This window comes from Miscanthus floridulus, unplaced genomic scaffold (assembly GCF_019320115.1).
Source record: "Miscanthus floridulus cultivar M001 unplaced genomic scaffold, ASM1932011v1 fs_181_1_2, whole genome shotgun sequence".
In the NCBI taxonomy this organism is placed as follows: Eukaryota; Viridiplantae; Streptophyta; class Magnoliopsida; order Poales; family Poaceae; genus Miscanthus; species Miscanthus floridulus.
The window spans coordinates 31,988-51,453 of NW_027096343.1; the positions used below are offsets into that span (position 1 = coordinate 31,988).

The 19,466-nt window shown below is 49.0% G+C and overlaps 1 protein-coding gene and 1 pseudogene across 1 annotated transcript; both read right to left on the reverse strand.

Annotated features, from left to right (window-relative positions):
* Positions 1-1,259: 1,259 nt before the first annotated feature.
* On the reverse strand, positions 1,260-2,873 carry LOC136530706 (E3 ubiquitin-protein ligase ATL4-like; annotated as a pseudogene).
* Positions 2,874-10,131: 7,258 nt separating this feature from the next.
* LOC136530705 (receptor-like protein kinase FERONIA) lies at positions 10,132-12,097 on the reverse strand. The gene has a single exon (XM_066523426.1). The coding sequence runs from the start codon at positions 11,842-11,844 to the stop codon at positions 10,303-10,305; it is 1,542 nt and encodes a 513-aa protein (XP_066379523.1). The 5' UTR covers positions 11,845-12,097; the 3' UTR covers positions 10,132-10,302.
* Positions 12,098-19,466: the final 7,369 nt, after the last annotated feature.

Below are 19,466 nucleotides of genomic sequence, written 5' to 3' on the forward strand. Positions count from 1 at the left end.
CCAGATGGGCATTCTTGATTTAAACTAAACTTTAGAACGAAGAAACTCTGAGTGTATCAGGCACGGATACGTATGCATGGATTAGGCGTGCTCTCTCGCATCAGAAGTGCCTAAAATTTGATTCATGAAACGTTCAGCATTTCTAGAGGTGAAACGCCCGTTTTTGGACTCGTCGGTTTTCGCCACCTGCTAGCCTGGAGCTCCAGTACTAACTACCTGTACCAATGTCGCGTGAGTGGTCAGACCAACAAAATCTTGTACGGAGCAGTTGTGCAAGTCTAGTGCTCTCCGCCTACCAAAATGGTATTGGTAAGCTAAACGCGACGGTGGGCGTGAAAACTAGCACTAGCAAGTGACAAGGGCTCCGCCGGAATCGTTGCACCAAACAAACCATACGGGCGGGGGGCGCTGGCCGTTGCCTCGCTGCCAAAAGCAGCGCCCGTGTCGTGGCTTTGACCACGATTGCAGGGGCATGCCGCGCGCCGCCCTCGTCATGATCGGGTACAGTTGGTGACCAAACCACATCCACTGCCGCCTGCTGTGCTCATGGCAGGGGCACCGCCGGCAGGGACGCGGTTGGAGGACTGCCTTTGCCCCCAGGTCGCCGCTCTGCTAGCTGCACGGGAAATGGGTGAGGGCGCTCAGCCCCAGCTCTGCTTACTGCTTTCAATGGTGCCGCCGCCGCTCATTCGCGCGGTGCGCGTGGCGGCAAGCGGCTCTCGTGTCCGAATGCGCTGGACTCACCTGGGAATAGGCATGAATTGCACAGATCCGTTTTTGTGCAATGTCTGCTCATGAGTCGTGACAGTCATACGAGACGATGCCTGTTTCAGCAGCGACGCTATGTACTCCTATTAAAAGAGATCTTTTGACAATCTGAATCAGACAGAGGCCCGTACGTAGTTCGTGTGTTGGTGTTGTATCATGCACGCAAAGATCTGTAGGCGTACAAGTCTGGAAGGGAGGGAAAAGTGAGGTGTATTGTAATCCATGCCGTCGCGAGGTCACAGTCACACTGTCGCACGCACCGGCCAGCCTGATCACCCTCTGTCATCGCATTGCCTCTTCCTGTCTTCCACGTTCAGCGGCCTAGATTGCGATACTACACGGTGGATACGCCTGATACTCTCCCCGAGTATCAATCTTCGCTGTGTAAGACAACCTGCATAATCGACAAAGGATTTGGATTTGATTTCCTTCCCTCAGCTTTGGAGTAGAAATAGATCCATTCCTTTCTCTCACATTCCCAATTCCCCAGTCTAGTAAACCTGCCATGCAGTCCATGCTGGCATTTGCGAGTGTGTAACTGCCTCGTTGTGAGTAGTGACAAACCAACACGGTCCACTCGCAAAGTGCAAGACAGCCACATCCAAACATCCTTGGAAATGGGAAAACGCAACGAACCAAACAAAAGTACTTACTTCTACAGTTATGCTACAATAACCAACGGACAAAGCACATTCTCGTAACCGTTTTTCTTGGCGTCTTCTTATCTCCTCGGCGTTCCAAAATGCGAACTCCGAGGATATCCATGAACTATGTGCAGATGCTGATACTCTCACTGCTGCTGCTCACGCCTACCACGCCATGCATCACAGTCGACAGGAGGTTCCAAAACATTTGGATCACCTCAACTCGACTACGTTTACACCCCGGCAATCCAGCGGTACATCACCATGAACGCCGTCTCCTCCTCCTCGTCGGACCCCGGCGCCGCCGACATGTCCGCGGCCTCCGCGTCCCACAGCCACGGCTCTTCCTGCTGCCGCTGCTGCTGGCCTCTGCTGCCCCTGGCTCCAGCGCGAGCTCCACCGCTCCGAGAACGTGTAGGCGGACGACGCCAGCCGGTCCACGTACTCCCGCAGCCACCCGCGCGAGGATCCGCCGCCTCGACCACCGTCCCGCCGGGAGGCGGTGGCGCCGGCGCCGGTGCCGACGCCTCCTCGGCCGAAGGCTTCTCCTCCTTGACGGTGCTGGATTCCCTCGCGGTGATGCGCGCGACGCGGGACACCACGGCTTCCACCTCCTCGTCGATTTGGTAGTCGAAGGAGCCGAGCGAGTAGGTGCGGCTGCTGTTCCTGTTCCTGTCCCCGCCGCCGCCGCCGCCGCTGGGCGCCGCGGGCGAGCCGCGGCTGCTGCTGACGGTGCCGATCTCGACGAGGAAACTCGACCCGGACCGCGGGTCCCTGGTCCTCGGCGACGACGGCGGCCGCTGCGCCTGCGCGGCGGCGGCGGCGAGCATGGCGGAGAGCGAGGGGTGCGGGAGCGCGACGACGGCGGCACGGCAGAGCGGGCAGGACGGCGTGGTGCGCAGCCAGGCGGTCGACGCAGGCGGCGTGGAACGCGTGGCGGCACGCGGGCAGCAGCCGCAGCTCGGCGTCGGGCGTGAACGGCGACAGGCAGACGGCGCAGTCGGGCGAGCTCTTGGGAGCGCCGCCAGCGCCGACGCCATCGTGAACAGCGGCAGCGAGTCGATCAGCCGCTGCTTCTCGTCGTCGCCCGCCGTCGCCTCCTTCTTCCCTGCGTCGGCTGGAGCAGCCGTGGAAACGGCAGGCCTCGCCACGGACGCGTCCGTCGTACTCCCCACCGAGCTTGCCGCCTCGTCGCGGTGGGTCCGCGGGAGCGGAGGTCCAGACGGCGACGACGACGAGCGGTCGGAGAGGAAGCGGAGCAGGAGGTGGATGGAGACGGAGGCGAGGAACACGAAGGCGAGCAGCGCGGCGATGATCATGAACGAGGGAGGAAGGACGAGGACGCGGAGTAGGGGGAGGTGTCGCCGACTGCACCGGCGGGAGGCGGCTGTAGAGACGGGGAGGAGGACATGGCGACCGAGGCTTAGCTGCCTAGACAGGGACCATGGGTTTCACCGCGAGACCCGGGACAGGGGGTGCCGCGGCTTTTATTCGCGCGGTTCTTTGGAGTGCGTGGCACGGTGCGGTGGTGCGGAAACAGAGGCCGGCGCGCGCGCGGGAGTAATAGTGGTTGCCGCCCTTGCTTGCCGGGTGTGCTCAGCTCGGTCAGTCACTCCGATGTCCGATCCCAAGCTGCCGGAATGGAGGTCAGCCGTGTCAACCAATCCACCTCTGCACTCCGCAACTGCACAGCTACACTGAACAGACAAGGCCCGATTGTGTAATTGCGTAAAACTGATCTCTACTCTTTCTTAACAACTACTCCTACTCCTGTATAATCCATCCCATATAACTAATGAATGCTAGCACATCCATGCATCGAGGGAGATGGAAGTGCCGCAGTGACCGACGAGCATTGATTGCAGTACATGGAGCCATCAATCCGACCGAATCCATCGCAAAACAATCGATCAGATTTCAGATCGACAGCATTACGGCTGTAGGTACGTATCGCACCAAACTACAGCATTAGCGGAAGCCTAGCTATAAAAACCGTCGGATCCGGAGACGTACCAATAGGTAGCGTAAAGCGCCACCGCGTGCTCGCGCGTATTGTCGACTTGTCATCGTACTACATGCTGTAATGCCACCAAATATTCATTTGCGTGTGCAATACAAGTATATATATACTCTGTAAAACACGTCGCAGTTCGTGGGCCACTTGCATCCTTATGATGAGTATTGAGTAATGACGTGCCATCATCTGACAATTGCAAGAACATCTCTGACCTAGAGCTAGAGGGAGAGAAGGAAAACGATGGAGGTGACTCTACATCATGACAGATGCGCGTGTGGCATTTCTAGAAATGAGTCGGAGATCCATCATTAGCTCTGCATTTAGTCACTTGGATCCACCGGCGGCAGCACATGTACACAGGCCGTGCAGATGAGAGCAGTATTGATTTTTGTACTGATCAGTAATCAGTAGATTAGCAGTACTGGTAGTTGACAATTGATAGGCGTCAAAAGGAATCAAAACTGCTTTCTATGCCCTGGGATGAGAGACTGTTGGTGCTATTAAGTAGCCCTGTTTTGAGACTTTGTTAACCAGCTTAGTATTCCTGTTCTCGAAGCAAGCTAACCAGTTTCAGAGTTACTGATGACTGACAGTCTGCTACAACCATATGCCTCTGTTCTTAGCCCAAACTGCAAAGAAATTTGCCCCCAGTACGGAGCACAAGCTCACGAGACAAGGTGAAGGTGTCTTTCGTTAGTGCGCGAAAGATCAATAGGCCCGTGCCTTTTAATCCAACGCAAGGAATCGCGAAAAAAAAAAGGATTGCTTGGCTTGCACACTTAGCATGCACCGGGTCGGGTTTCTCTCCGATCTCATCTCCCTCGTCGTGGCTACAGGTGGATCGGAGAGCCGTATCGGGGGGAGGGGTGTAAAGGACCTGCGCTTTGGTGATGAATTCCTGCCTCATGGCGCTGCCCTTTTTGCCGCCTCAGTTATGATGAGCATGCGATGCACTTGTGCACTGTGTCCGGCCACGACCCTTTTCGATCGATCTTACTGGAGTCGGCTCTCATGAACCATGATGATGATGCCAGGCCCTGAAACATTCGAATGGAGTAGTAGCTCTCCAATTCTCGCGGTGGCGCCATCAAAGTTGCACTTGAACGGTCCTGTCAGAGTCTCCTTGTCGCAGAGCATTCACCTTTTGTTGCAGGTGACTTGTAAACCACATCGGGTAAAAATGGATCGACTTACTGACACGAGCAACAATCTAATAATACTACAAGACACTAATTTTAAATCTAACACTGTCTTTTTTTTTCTTTAAAACTAACATTTTGACTGCGCCTATTATCATGGCGTGGCCAAAAGCCTGTGCCGCGCCATGTATGGTGGCGCGGCAGGGGGCTGATGTGGTGACGACCGAAAAAGTTGATGGTTGACGTGACAGGGCCTGCTGCGCCACTCATCTTGGCGCGGTAGTGCCGCACCACGGAGCATGGCGCGGGTGGGCCAGATAAATATCACGAGCGAGCCCACCCGCCCGCACGCACGCCATCCCGCCCGCCCGCCGCAGCGCCCGTCCGCCCGCTCGCCGCCACGCAGCGTCCCGCCGCCACAGTGCCCGCACGCGCCCCGCCGGCCCACTCCGGCCACGCAATATCCGCGCTGGCCGCGCCACGAACACCGGCGCGTCGAGGCCGCCCACTCCTACCAAGGTACCCCCTCTCGATTTCATGCTATTTTGATTATTATTGATTTAGGATAATTAGTGATTTAGGATAGTTAGTGATTTAGAATAGTTAGGGTTTTATGATTGTTATTGATTTATGATAGTTAGTGATTTAGGATAGTTGGTGATTTAGTATAGTTAGTGATTTAGGATAGTTAGGTTAGTAAATTTGTTTGTGATTTAGATAGGTAGGTTTTAGGTTTGAGGTTATGTGTTGTAGTATAGTTTGGATAGTTAGGTATTTTTTATTTAGTTTATACTTCGTTATTTAGTTATTTAGTTTTTAGGTTTGAGGTTGTGTGTTGTAGTATGAAGTTTCGTCAAATGCTTATATTTTTAGTGAAGTTGTTTAATATGTCTGTTAATGTTATTTTGAATATATACATGTGCTTTCATATTGTATTCGTATTACATAACAAGTAATTCAAAATTTGCAATGCTATATAATGTTAATTTGAATTTTGTTAATTTGAATACTCTAACTCTTTGTTTATCAATTTGTAATAGGATGCCCTCTTCCACGCAGCACCCATTGTACCCTATTCTTGAGGTGGAGTACGACGACCAACAACGAGCACACATCTTGAGTGACAACGACGCAGAGGTGGCCTTGCCTCTTTTGAGGCCCCGCACGCACACCAGGGCGCACCAATGGGATGAGCGTTACGCGCCGTACATACGGCGTGCCGGTTTCTCGAGCTTGTCCGTGTTGTCAACTACGGTCTTCCGCCCCTTGACCCAGCACTACTTACTACAGCTGTAGACAGGTGCGAGTGCCTTATTTGTACTTAAATATTCTTATAACAAATTTGAGGCAACTAACAGTCGTTCTATTCTTATAACAGGTAGAGGCCTGAGACCCACACGTTCCACCTACCTTGTGGCGAGATGACCTTGACCATACAGGACGTGAAGGCTATTTTTGGCTTTCAGTTGGGATGACTTCTAGTGACAGGGATAGTTGACAATGATCATTGGAGGGAGCTGGTGGCTTAGTTTACTGGCTTTCTTCCACCGGACGATGAGGCTTCCAAGAAAAATAAGTGAGAATTTCAAGGCTATTTAATACTTGCATTGCTTTCCTACAATCATTGGGTCTTATTTTCTTTGGTCAATTTCAGGAAAAGTTCTGGTGTTTCATCGTCCTGGATCACAGAGCGCTTTGATTACTTAGACTCACAGGCTGAGGAGGCTCAGATTGACAGGTTCGCTCGAGTGTGGCTCTAGCACTTTTTGGTGCTTTCCTCTTCCCAGACGCCTCGGGCAACACCATCAGCTGAATCTTCCTTGACATACTACGCCAGCCGTGGGAGAACATAGCGGCATATAGCTAGGGCGGTGCAGTCCTGACATGGAAGTATCGACAGCTATGCGTTGCCTGTCGTCGCACTTCAGGGTATGCGAATCTTGGAGGTTGCTCATACCTACTCAAGGTTTGGTGTTGGAAACGATGGCCCGTTGGGAGGCCCCTTAATACTTGTTTACCAGTAAGTACTTTGGTTCATTATATTCTTCGATATAGTTACATATAACGAGTTTATTAATGGCTAATTCATTATCGTGTTCAATGCAGTAATAGAACAGGCAGGATACACTACCTACAACTCTGTATATCTAGATGAAATCAGAGTTAGTTAGAGGGAATACGAGGCGCAAGTACAGGGAGTACACGGACGGTCTCGATGTCCTAACACAGCACCAGGTTACGCTCTCTTTACTATCATACATATGTCTTATTCGATGTACACTATATCACAGCCTAACTCAATTACGAAATGTTAAGGTGCATTGGTGTCCTTGGGATGCTCCAGAGATCCAGTACTATCTCAGTCCTATCACTAGGAACGAGTTAGAGGAGTATCGCTGCAACGTCTCTCTTATTTTCTTCCACGTGGTCAAGATTCACTTACCCATCAGGGTCTGTAGACAGTTTGGAAGAATGATAGGCTGCCCACCACCGCTTTACTCCACCAACCAAGGATTGCACGGGTGCGTTATCAATTAATAACAAAGCTACAATTTAGATGTGTGTGTGGTACAACTAACATCGTTTTATTGCAGTTATGACTGCAGAAAGAGGTACAAGACCAAGGATTGGCACATGACACACAACGCGCACATCCACTTGTGGGAGACCAGGGAACGATAGCCGGTCTATGCGGGTCATCCACACGACCAGCACATCTTCGACGAGTACCTGCAGTGGCTTCACAGGTCTACGAGGACACATATCAAGCCCCCATACATTGAGGAGGCGATTGATGAGGACTCGAAGGAAGATGTGATCAAGGATGTGTACGATGTTACCACTAGAGAGGACACACATCTACAGAGAGCTCTGCTACAAAGATACGTGGTAAGATACTTGAATGGTACAATTTATTATTCATTTAGTATTAAGTATGTATACTAAAACTATTCAACCGTGTTTCTGTACCCAGACGACACAATTGTCGAGGTTGTCCAACGAAGCAGCGTTTTGGCTTCATGAGTCTAGAGGGCAGGGGCCAGGCATTCTCGAGGCTTTTGTGGAGGTAAACATAAATTTGTCCGTTCTAAAAATATTTCTTTAGTGTATATGCGTTTGGGAAATACACTAACTTTAACGTCTATTTATGCACAAGGTGAAGAAGAGCTGTAGGAAGCTAGCTCAAAAGCTGAGCTGCATGGACACTCCTTATGAGGAACCGCCACTCCCGACGCGATCAGGTGGCACGTCTTCAGCATCTTTGAGGACACCAGCCAACTCTTCTCAGCCGGTGGTAGGTGCCACTTTCGCGGTGCATACACCACCACATCATAGTACTGGGAAGGACCCTGCAACCGAGGATGACGAGGACGATGAGGACGACCCCCCGGACTTCCACAGACAGCACGACCAGTGGGACGATTGGCCGCAGGACGAGATCGACATGTCTCAGCTCGGTGGTGCCCCACTTGGTACCCAAGGAACCTCATAGATACTAACAAAGGTTGTTTCTTTAAATACGTAGGCTACATGAACTAACGATCATAAAGAATTCTAAGTAATCATGCATATTATATACTTGCAGGGTACAAGCCGTACGCACCGGCGATGCGACCACACCGACGTTGGCTACACTTCCAATGTATTGCCAACAAATCCGAAAAGACAGAGGCGTCCGAGGGATCCTTACACTCCTAGGTCTTAGTTTGTTAGGTCGAATCAATATTGGCGTCCGAAACTTGCAGGCTTAGTTGGTTATGTTATGTCGAACTTATGTCAAACCAATGAATATGTTATGTGGCAGCTTGTCAACTTGCGTACGGACTTCATTTATTTGCTTTATAATCGTTTCAATGCGTCGCGGCAGTACTGTCGGTGAGATTAAGTAGCAACTAGTTCGGGAAACGGCAGTCCCGGGGTATCTCGACGTCGGGGTCCATGGTCGCGTCGCTGCCGATCCTACAATATAGGGCCAAAAAAGTCAAAAAATAAGTTCTCTTAAAAAAATATTCGTTTCAATCCAATCCAATTTTTCATAATTGATTAGTTAACATGGTGGTTAACCGTATTATGAAAGACGAAAAAAAATCATTGGCTTATCAAATTCTCTATTCTGCCGTGAAAAAGATTCAACAAAAGACAGAAACAAATTCATTATTGGTTTTATGTCAAACAATACCTAGACTAATTTCCACTATCGGCGTAGAAAGTTTCGATTAAACCGTCCAGGTACCCAGCCCTGGCCCTAGGGGGGTTCGAGCAGTGCGGTGGCACAGGGCCCTCGAGTTCAAGGGGCCCCAACTCCATATATGTCAGCTGTAGGTATAGGAGCCCAATAGCCCATAGGAAAGCCAGGAGCCCAGGACACGGAGAGGCACGTATGTGAAAGTGAAACACGTCCATTGTTTTTGCTTCCGCGTCGGCGCATCGAGTTTCGCCCTTCTGCCACGCGGCCGCTCCGCTGCGACCAGCGACTGCGCGTTGTGCTTGTGCCATCGTCAATCGGTCGTGCGCCCCTACGTCGTGGAGCAACCAGCGCGCGGCTGCTGGCCGACAGCGCCCAGCCCACTCTCCGTTCAGGCACTAGGGCAGTCGTAGACAAGACATCCAAAGTTTTGTACGGAGGTACCCAATAATTGCTCTCCTTTGATTGATGTATGCCAAGTATATATATTTAATTAAGATTTAATTTGCTTTTCACCCTAATCTTTTTCATTAGATTACAGGGATTTAGGAATCCTTACGGGATCCGGATATGATGTTAACTAGGGCAACGAATAATTTTTTAGAGTTGTATTAAAGGGCCCACCTTCTAGCTTCGCTCCAGGTCTCTGAACCGACAGGACCGGGCCTGCAGATACCGCCGCGCCATGCTCCGTGGCGCGGCACTGCCCACCAAGATGGGTGGCGCGGCAGGCCCTACCACGTCAACCGTCAATCTTTCCGGTCGTCGCCACGTCAGCCCTCTGCCACGCCACCATGCATGACGCGGCACAGGCTTTTGGCCGCGCCATGGCAATAGGCGCAGCAAAAATTGTTAGTTTTGAAGAAAAAAAACAGATAGTGTTAGATTTAAAATTAGTTTTCAAAAAGTGTTAAAATTAAAAAAAATAAATCTCATTAGACTGGCACAGATGTTGATTACCTGACGACGTGCCACGGACTGCTAGTGACGATTAATCAGTTCAGGCAGCCCAATGATGCAACTTACACCAGCATAACAAGCTACCTGAAACTCCTGCTGGGAGAAATCCAACCAGACAGACGTGTCTAAACATCGGTTGCCCACGATGACACCATGCGATCTCCGTGATGGTGCCGCAAGTGACCTAATTTCCCCGTGACATTGACATCACCCGGGAATGCTGTCGCGAGACACGGGCTTTCAGCTTTCTTGCCTGGGTCTACACGGAAAACACCCTTCCAAGCTTCCATTTCGGTTGGTCCACCACGAATTCTGGCAAAGTGCGTACTCCGTGACGAGGAATCGGAAGCGGAAACGCCCAGATTTGTTAGCAACTTGTTGTTCACCAAGACGAGCGAAAAGCAGCGGCAACCTAACCTGAAACATTTGTGATCTGTCAGGCGGCGCATTCGCACGTCACACATGGGAATGAAGCTGAAAGAACAGGGAACAGAGAAGAAAATTTGGGCTGCAAACGTATCTTCCTTCCATATGGGCCTTATTAAAGTGGCCTAGTTAGTTACAGTGTCCTTATCCGTAAGACAACGATTATTTCTGGGCCGTGACGGAGAAAACGTAGGCTGTTGGGCCATGGAGGACAGGAGCCGGTGTCTTATGGACGGGCTCGGGCACGTGGACGACATCCGATCCGGCCTTCCCCTTCCGGCTGCAGAAAATAGCCCAGGTGAAGAGACAGCCCACCAGCACGGCAACGAGGCCACCGGCGGCCGCGGCCCATCCAGCCACAAAAGCGTCGCTCTTCCTCTTGGATTGCACCGCGACCGCGTGACCACCGTCCACCGCCTGAGGGATCGACGGGTTGGGGCCGGCGAGGCTGTCGGTGTTGTACGTCTGGAGCTTGAAGACCTCGAGCCCGTTCAGGACCGCGTCGTAGTACTCCGGCCTGGTGTCCACCTCCGGGTGCAGGGCGACCCAAAGGTCCGTCTGCCCGGCGCCGGGCGCCGTCACGACGAGGTAGTCGGTGTGCACCGGCCTGCCGATGCCCCCGCCCCAAGCGATCACGTCCATTTGCTCCTGTGCCGTCTGGTTGTTGATGTAGATGTAAAACACTCGTTGGTTCACCTTCGTGATCGGGTACTGGATCTCGCAGAAGTGGAACCGCAGGATGTAGTAGAACCCGGCGTCGACGGGGAGGATCCACGTGAGGTTGTAGTTGAGGTTGATCTGCGCGCTCGGGCCCATCGACCTCGCCGATGCGTACACGCTCTCCGGCGCGATGTACGGGGGCACGGACGGCGAGTACTGGATGCTCACGTTGCTGTCCTTGCCGTAGCTCACACCGAAGGCCGCGCCGAATATGTAAGGCGAGTCGGCGTCCCACGAGCGGTACAGGAGCCCAGAGTCGTCGCCGGGGGACACGGCCGTGCCGCCGACGTTGAGCCTGTACATGGTCTGGAAGGCCGTGTTGGCGCGGATCGGCATCGGGTCCGGGCGCCCGCCGTTGGCGAAGGTCGGCACGGGCTTCGTGACCATGTCGCCCGGCATGGGCACTATCTCGATGCCGTTCACGAACGCGTAGTAGCCGTTGGAGGAGCCGGTGGACGAGGAGGATGGGGAGAAGGTGACGTCGAGGCTGCCGCTGACGTTCAAGGAGAACTCGCGCACGAGGTAGGCTTGGTCGAGCGCGAGCGCGGTCTGGGACGCGTTGAAGTCGCGCAGGAGCGTGACGCCGCCCGCCGTGACGCCGAAGAAGGCGTCGCCAGCACCGCGGTCGCCGTAGGCAGCCGGGTAGAAGAAGATGCGGAGGAACACGCGCCCGTCCGGGCGCGTGGGGAAGAAGTACGTGTAGCTGGAGTTGAACACGCGCGCCGTCATGTACGGGACAGTGGACGGGAGAGACGGGTCCTCGTAGGACGCGCCGGCCGCGACGCCGGCCACGGACGGCGCGAACTTGGAGGCGGCGTCGCCGTCCCACGCCCGGCCGTCCGAGTCAGTTGCCGAGACGGACGCGCCGCAGTTTATGCGGATCTGCCCAGCGGCCGTGGAGTTGTCGCCGCCCGCCGCGACGGCAACAAGCGACATGACGAGGGTCAGCAACAAGAGGCGTGGGAGCAAAGCTGCGGAGGCCATGTGGGTCGTAGGCTGGTAGCTGTGCTGAGGATGCTGCCAAATGCGCGCGCTCAAATTTTTGAGAAGCTAGTCCTTTTGCGAAGGCCCAGATCACAGGAGCAGTGGTTTTGCATCAACCACGGCAGGAGGGTTTCTCACTTGCTCTTCATGGATTGCTCCATGGGTGGCGAGGAGACTGGATTTGGATGGGCATGCACACGCTCAGAATCTCATGGGAGGTGCGTGCGTTCTTGCTTCGTCGGTGTGTGGTGCATCAGCGCCTCAGCGGGGAAGATAAATAAGGTAGTGGGGACCGAGACCATTATATTCCACACGCTTTTTCTTTGCGGCGATGCCTTGTGCGGGTGAGGGTGTGTCAGCATCAGCTACGTATTTGAACTAGGTTCCGGATCTAATTTAATTTGATTTAATGAAGTCGCCGAAATTTTGCGATAGTATGTGTTTACTTCAAGTCTATAGCCGCAGTTCGGTTGAACGGAATCTGCGACCAAGTCAGACGGTGACAGAAACGAGTCGTGCTCAGGTGCTGGAGATGAACTGTAAAGCACTTCCGGAAAGGTGGCTAACCCGGCATCCAGCTATCATCGCACGAATGCACGATCATTTGAGCACAATATGGCAACTGAACAAGATAGTTTAAATGGTTGAATATTTAGTCATTTTACAGTATGATTTAATACATAAATACGACGTCACATACAACGTGACACATATGAACATGAGCAATCCATTCATCACATATATAGATCCGCTACCGAACCAAGTTGCAGCCGATCCTAACCATAAGTTCATAGCACACATCACCATATACGCTAGGGTGAGTTTAGTTTGTACCCTTTGTGGAACCCGAGCCGGAGGCAGGGGCAGCACCGTTAGCATCACCAGACTAGGTCTGGGTCATGATGCCCTACTCGAAGTTAGTCGTTCACTCAGTGAAGCACGCAGCTGCTGGATCGAGTCAAGGACGAAGAGCAGTCGCGCGGATGCACTCCCACAACTAAAAAAAAAAAGCATTTACAGGAACGGCTGATTATCTGTTGTAGGGGTGATTTGCTCAACCGCCCCTACACAAGGGTCTCTATAAATCATATATTTGTAGGGGCGGTTGTAGTACCAGCCGCCCCTACAAACAGATATTTGTAGGGACGGTTCAATCTAGAACCGTCCCTACAGTACGTTTTCTCGTAAAAAAAATACAAATTTACAATTCAAAATCGCGTTGCCGAACGTCCCACGACCAACGTTCCGAACCGCGTTTGCGTTGCCGAATGTCCCGCGACCAACATTCCGAACCGCGTTCGCGTTGTCGAACGCCCCGCGACCAACGTTCCGAACCGCGTTCGCATTGCCGAACGCCCCGCGACCAGCGTTCGCGTTGCCGAACACCCCGCAACCGCGACTACAAGCACAAGAGTATTCTATAAACTACAATTACAAATCCAATTCACAAGAATATATACAATCCATCATTAAATATATAAATTCCATACACATTGTTATCAACGTCCTAGAGTTAGCCTTTCAGTCTCACGAAGGTGTTGGTACTGAGGATTTGTATCTAACTCAGACTCTCGGTCATGGTAGGCGCCTCTGACGTATACAATCTGGTTCAATATGAAGTTGCAAAGGCCGTCGACGAGCTCTAAGAGTTGGTCATCCTTGTATGGGTCTCTTTTCATTCCTTTCTCTTCTCTCCACTACAAGAAAATAAGTTTCGGTTTAGTATTTCATACCATTTACGAAGTTTTTATACTACGGGTGAAGAGGTTCAAACTTACCCTTAAGGAGTGTCTCCTGTAGACAACGGTGTTACCCATTATAGAACATATATAGTATCCACAATGTACACTCTCAGGCTTCTGCTTGGGGCACTGTGTATTTTGCATATGAAAATGTTAAGTAATGCTTTTGACAGCCATGTAACGGAGTACTAAAGAAGTAAGTTACACTTACCGCACATAGTATTTTTATAGCCAACTTTTCTTTCCTTGCTGGATCATGCCTTCCATGATGATTAGTGACATAGAACCTAAATGCCATATTTAAATTATTTTAGCAAATACAACTTGTTACTATCCAAAAGTGAACGTTACAAGTATGTATACAAACATATAAGGTAATGAGGATTGTTGATATGTATACATCTTGAGAATCGATATGAAGTCTTTGTATGTCACCGTGTCCTTATCTAATGAATCAAAGACCTATGTCATGCTCCTCCCGACATCGACGTCTATACAAATCCAATGGTTGCTGTATGGATTTAATCATAGAACTAGATAAGCCCTTTTACATCAAATAAAATATATCGAACAAACCTTTAAGTATAGAGTTGAGCTTACTCAAAGTTATATGGTAGCCATATAGTAGAGTGGTGTTGGAGATTTTTGAAAGCCAAGGTAATGTATGCCGCAACCTTAAGGGACTCTTCCCTTAGCTTCGCACTATGGATGCGCTCTTTCTCCCGAAGAGTCTTTGCAGCTGCTAGCTCTTTGGCATCTAGTGTCCACCGTTTAGGGTAATTAAAATTTGTTTGGGCTATAGCTTGAGGGTCTACATACCCGGCTTTCACACTTGGCATTTGTTTGACAATGTGCACTTGTATTCTACAAATCACGGCGTGGGTTAGTTACAACAAAATTCAAAGATTATATTCATATTATATCGGGAGGACAAGGACTTACAGGCACCACGTGCAAATTAGATCCATCTCCATTTCTCCCATGTGAAAGCATGTTTGCATGTCATTGAAGTCAAAGACAATTTTCCCGGCTGGGCTTTCAAATGTGCCGGTGGGAAAGCATGCTTGTATGATATCTATGCTCGTTGGGAGAACACGCAAGTATCAGTCATGGAACCTTCTCATTCCAAGTGGTCGGCACTGGATGTCCCAGTTTGGTAGGAAGGGCTTGCCTCTTTCATATGTTTTTGGACAATCCTTTGATCATTTGATGGCATCAACATTTGGATACTGCTTTGCAATTTGGTGGAGTTTGCTAGTGACGGCCTCCTCAGAACCCCGTGATGAGACTTTTTTAACTTGGTTCTCAGGCTTGAACTGGTCATGGGAATACCACTTGGACATCGATGAGACGTCTTTGATCGGAACATAAACTGGCCTTATGTTGATTGGAATCTTCTTTCGAAGTTCCTATTCAGGCATGTCCTCATCTTCTTGTGCATCACCTTCTTCAGCAGGCACTCGTTGTTCATGTATCGGTTGTGCTTGTTGAGAAGACTGTGGCATCTCATGATGCACTTGCTCGGTACAAGCTGGAGAAGGTTGTGGCATCTCATCAGGCACATGCTCAATAGGAGGTGGGGAAGAATGTGGCATCTTAGAAATGTGGGGTCACGAGATGGTGAAAATATCTCCCTAACCTCAACAACTCGCTCTAAATTTGGGAGAGGGGGAGGCGGCGAAGAAGCAGTCAATATAATGTCATGTTTGTGCCAGAGGATGAACTGCCCCATAATGTCTCCGAGTAACACCAGCCCCTCGGGAGTTGCGTAGTCTATCCTCCACTGCATGAACTCGGGCTTCACTGTATGCACCTCGACCCTAGTGTAGTCCGGCGGTATCTTATTATTGTGGTATAAGCCACCGGGAGGATGTGCCACACCCATTGCCACTTCCATCACAGTGTTCTGTCGGCCGCTGAGAAACACCAAGGTGCAACTAGTTGGTTCTCGTATATGATCAACTAGGGTTGTGGTTATAGTGGAACCTTGGCTGCTAGGAACTTTTGGAGGGCTGCCAACTAATGCCAGTTCTCCCAGCGGCGTCACTAATATTCGTGGCTCCGTAGACAGTCCTTGCTCCTCCAGCGCCTTCGCAACTAGAGCCTTCACTTGGAGCTCAAGACTAGTCTCCCGATCTCGGCCATGTTTCTTGTACATGTGCCTATCCTCTTTGAATCCTTGCTTCCAAGTCATCCTTTTCCCTAGCCCCCTGGTGCGGCATGTGTGCTCCTTGTTTCCCAAGCCAAGGCTAAGCTCGTCCCTCTCTCTAGAAGGATTGAATGAGCCCTTCTCTTTGTCTTCAGCATGTTTCAGTATCCTTGATACCGCTCTTGGGTCTCTGACTTATCAAACTTAAGATTACTGTCGGATGATTCTGTACTCCTCGCATATATCCAGTTCCTTGAGCATACCTTCAAGTTCGTCATATCAATATTCCCAGCAGCCACGGCCTCTTTATCTATCTTTCTAAACTGCTCTTCCTTAGCATAGTAGCCACCAGGGCCTAGATGATGGTGGTGTTTGTTCCTCTTTGCTAGCTCGGTGTTACAGGCACTGAGCTCCAATGCCTCCGGTGAAGTCTTCTGAGCCATGAGCTTCTCCTATTGACTAGGAGTTATTTTGCCAAACTCATTGAAGGGAGTTAACCTCTTTTGGATATACTTCGTGTTGAGCTCCGACCTTCAACGTCGGAATGACTCTCCCATTATCCTAATAGCATTTTTTTACCAATTCATGCTTACCCTCCAGAAATCTAAAATTAACCTTCAACTGCCTATCCCATAGTGCATTCTTTATGTTCTCTAGTACCTCTTTCCAGTTAGGGATTTCTGGATTTAATTTATCTCTTATTAGGGCCTCGATCGCATTACGGAATCGTCCTCTTAATTCCTTTGGCTCAAGGATCTCCTTTGCTGGCCCAACCTCCGTTATCACATAGCAAGCCTTATCTGGATATAGATTTCCTTTTCTATCCCCTCGTTTCCTCTTAGGCTTGGTAGTCGTGGTTGTGTCTTGAGTTTGTGGAGCAGAGGCATCATGATCTGTCTCTATGGATGTTGCCTCTGTTCTCCTTTCCTCTACTCCGTCTTGTCCAGCGAGATGTCACGGACGTCGACGTCGTCTTTTCTGAGTTTTAGGAGAGACCTATATATAGGACAGGTCAAAGTGTTAGCAGAGGTAACACAGCTAAAGCTTTAGCAAAATTTACAAGCTACGACTTCTTCCTTACCTCCTCGTTCAGGTCAAAATCCTTGTCCAAATCTTCCTCCATTGGCCTCCTTCTTGCTTCAGGTGGGAAAGGATCATTGGGACTTTCATATCCCTCTTCTGAGTCATCATCATCATCATCCTCTTCTTCTTTGCCTTCAGCAGCCTCTCCTTCGGGGCCTTCCTCCTCGTCACACTCCTCCTAAGTAAGCATCACTTCTAGATCCTTTTCTACCTCGTTATCGAACTGTTCCTGAGTAAGCTGGTCCTCTAGTGCTTGCTCCTCAAGGGTTGGCTGCTCATCATGCTCGAGGCATCGAGCTACACTGTTTGTTGTCCATGATATTATTTTGCGCTTTGTTCTAAAAGATGCAAGAAAGTGTGCTTTAGGTACGCGAGAAGGTATAAGAAATAAAAAAGGGCTATAAACCAAAGTAGTCCTATAAAACAACAATATATCAAAAAACTAGTAGTAGCAGTAGTAGAGGACTCAGAAACATGTCAATCATCATCTGATCTTGAACTTGGAGCATCAAAGCATCATAACAGAGAAGAGAGGAGAAGGTAATGTAGGGGCGGCTGCTAATAATGCCAAGTTCCTCACAAGTTCTTGATCATCAGCTCATATTCCATATAATGTATGGACTTAGACAATTTCATCATCGGCAAAACAAAGAAGAGGAGAGGAGAGGAGAGGGGAGATTTGGCAAAAAAACCAACAGCTGTTTAGCAAACATAGTGCAGCAGCTGATGGCAAAAGACAGGACAATAAGTCCTAGGCGAGTCCTGGGAGATTTGGCAAAAAAAGCAACAGCAGCCACTTAGGAGTAGCAAGTAGTAAGACGAGTAGTAGGAGTAGTAAGAGGAGTAGTAGTAGGAGTAGTAAGAGGAGGAGTAGTAGGAATAGAAAGAGTAGTGGAGTAGTAGTAAGAGTAGTAGTGTAAGAGTAGTGAAGTAGTAGTAAGAGTAAGAGTATAAAGTAGTAGCAAGGACAACTTAAGTATTAGTTAAGTAGTAGTATAGAGTAGCAGCAGTAGTTAAGTAGTACAGAGTAGTAGTAGTATAGAGCAGTGGCAGTAGTTATATAGTAGTAATAGTATAGAAAAGTAGAGAGTAGTAGAGATAGTAGAGTAGAGTAGAGGAGTAGTAGTAAAAGTAGTAGAGTAGAGCAGTAGTAGTAGTAGTAGTGGAGTAGTAGTAGTATAGGAGGAGTAGAGTAGTAGTAGTGGAGTAGTAGTAGTATAGGAGTAGGAGTAGAGTAGTAGTAGTATAGGAGTAGGAGTAGAGCAGTAGTAGTAGTATAGAGAGTAGTACGAGTAAGAGTAGTGAAGTAGTAGTAAGAGTAAGAGTAAGAGTACAGACTAGTAGGAAGGACAGCTTAAGTAGTAGTTAAGTATTAGTAGCAGTAGTACTAAGGATTTGATATTGACGGCCACTGCTAGTAAGCATCAAGACAGTGACAACCACTGCTAGTAAGCATCAAGACAGTGACAACCACTGGCATGTGCTAAAAGTAGTAAGCATCAAGATAGTTACAGAGTGGCATGTGCTAAAAGTAGTAAGCATCAAGACAGTTGAAAGTATGCAGTGTAAGTGCCATGGAGCCCAATCAAAACCAAACACAAAACATAGAACAAAATATCCTCCAGCTTCTATGTCAAACATGATAAGTACTTGTGTTGTTTCTAGGATGCTGGAGAAATTTAAAAATGATGTGGAGAAGCAACAAATAGAGCAAATGACGGATTGGCAAACAAAGCTTGTTATGATGGACTTCAAGGAACGATAGTATATCCTTCAAGTCTCAAATTATAAGGTGAATAGCATTTTGTATTATTTATATTAGGAGTTAGCTTTTGCTTGTGCTTCCGGTTCTTGATTTTGAAAAACTAGGTGTGGACGACAATCACCTAAATCGAAACTGTCAACTAATATAGTTAAGCAAGTATCATAGTCCAGCAAGTAATACAACTTTACTATCATAGTCCAGCAAGTAGCACAAGTTTTCATAAAAAAATATATAGTCAAGTCAGCATGCTAGAACAATGCAGTAATATTTTGACAAGCAATCTAGCACATCTCATTACGCTGAAGTCAAACTGATAACTCAACAATGAAAACTAAATTCTTCTCTACAACATCATGTATCAATCCAACCATAGTTCAAATGCAAGAACCTACCACAAATCATATCATGTCATACTGCAAATAAGAAATAACATGTGTACTTGCTAATAAAAAACAAATAATTAAGTTTTACTATAGTATATAATCTAGGAAGTCAGAACAGATCATTAAAGAAATAACATGTGTACTTGCTGCTAGAAATTTCATGTTCATCACCAGCACCATGTAAAAAAATCCTACAAACTGCATTCTTAATTTCTAATCCGTTGACAAATTGATATCCCGATACCTAAATTTTTAAAACTGCCACTCTAAAAAAACTTCAATCCTAAACATGTGTATAAGCAAACACATGCATACTAATTTTTTAAACTGCTTATATCATGTTCAATTTATATCTCACGACACTACAGCATACTAACTGAAAAAGAAAAGAAAACTTCAATCCTAAACCTGTGTATAAGCAAACCGAATCCAGTCCTGGTGTGTGACTCAATTAGGGTTCGGGTGCTCAGTTTTGGCCCAGAAGGAAGGGAAGAGAGGGG

Bases quoted from the DNA above. Each gene is read 5' to 3' on its own strand.
- LOC136530705 (XM_066523426.1), bottom strand. From the start codon at position 11,844: ATGGCCTCCGCAGCTTTGCTCCCACGCCTCTTGTTGCTGACCCTCGTC.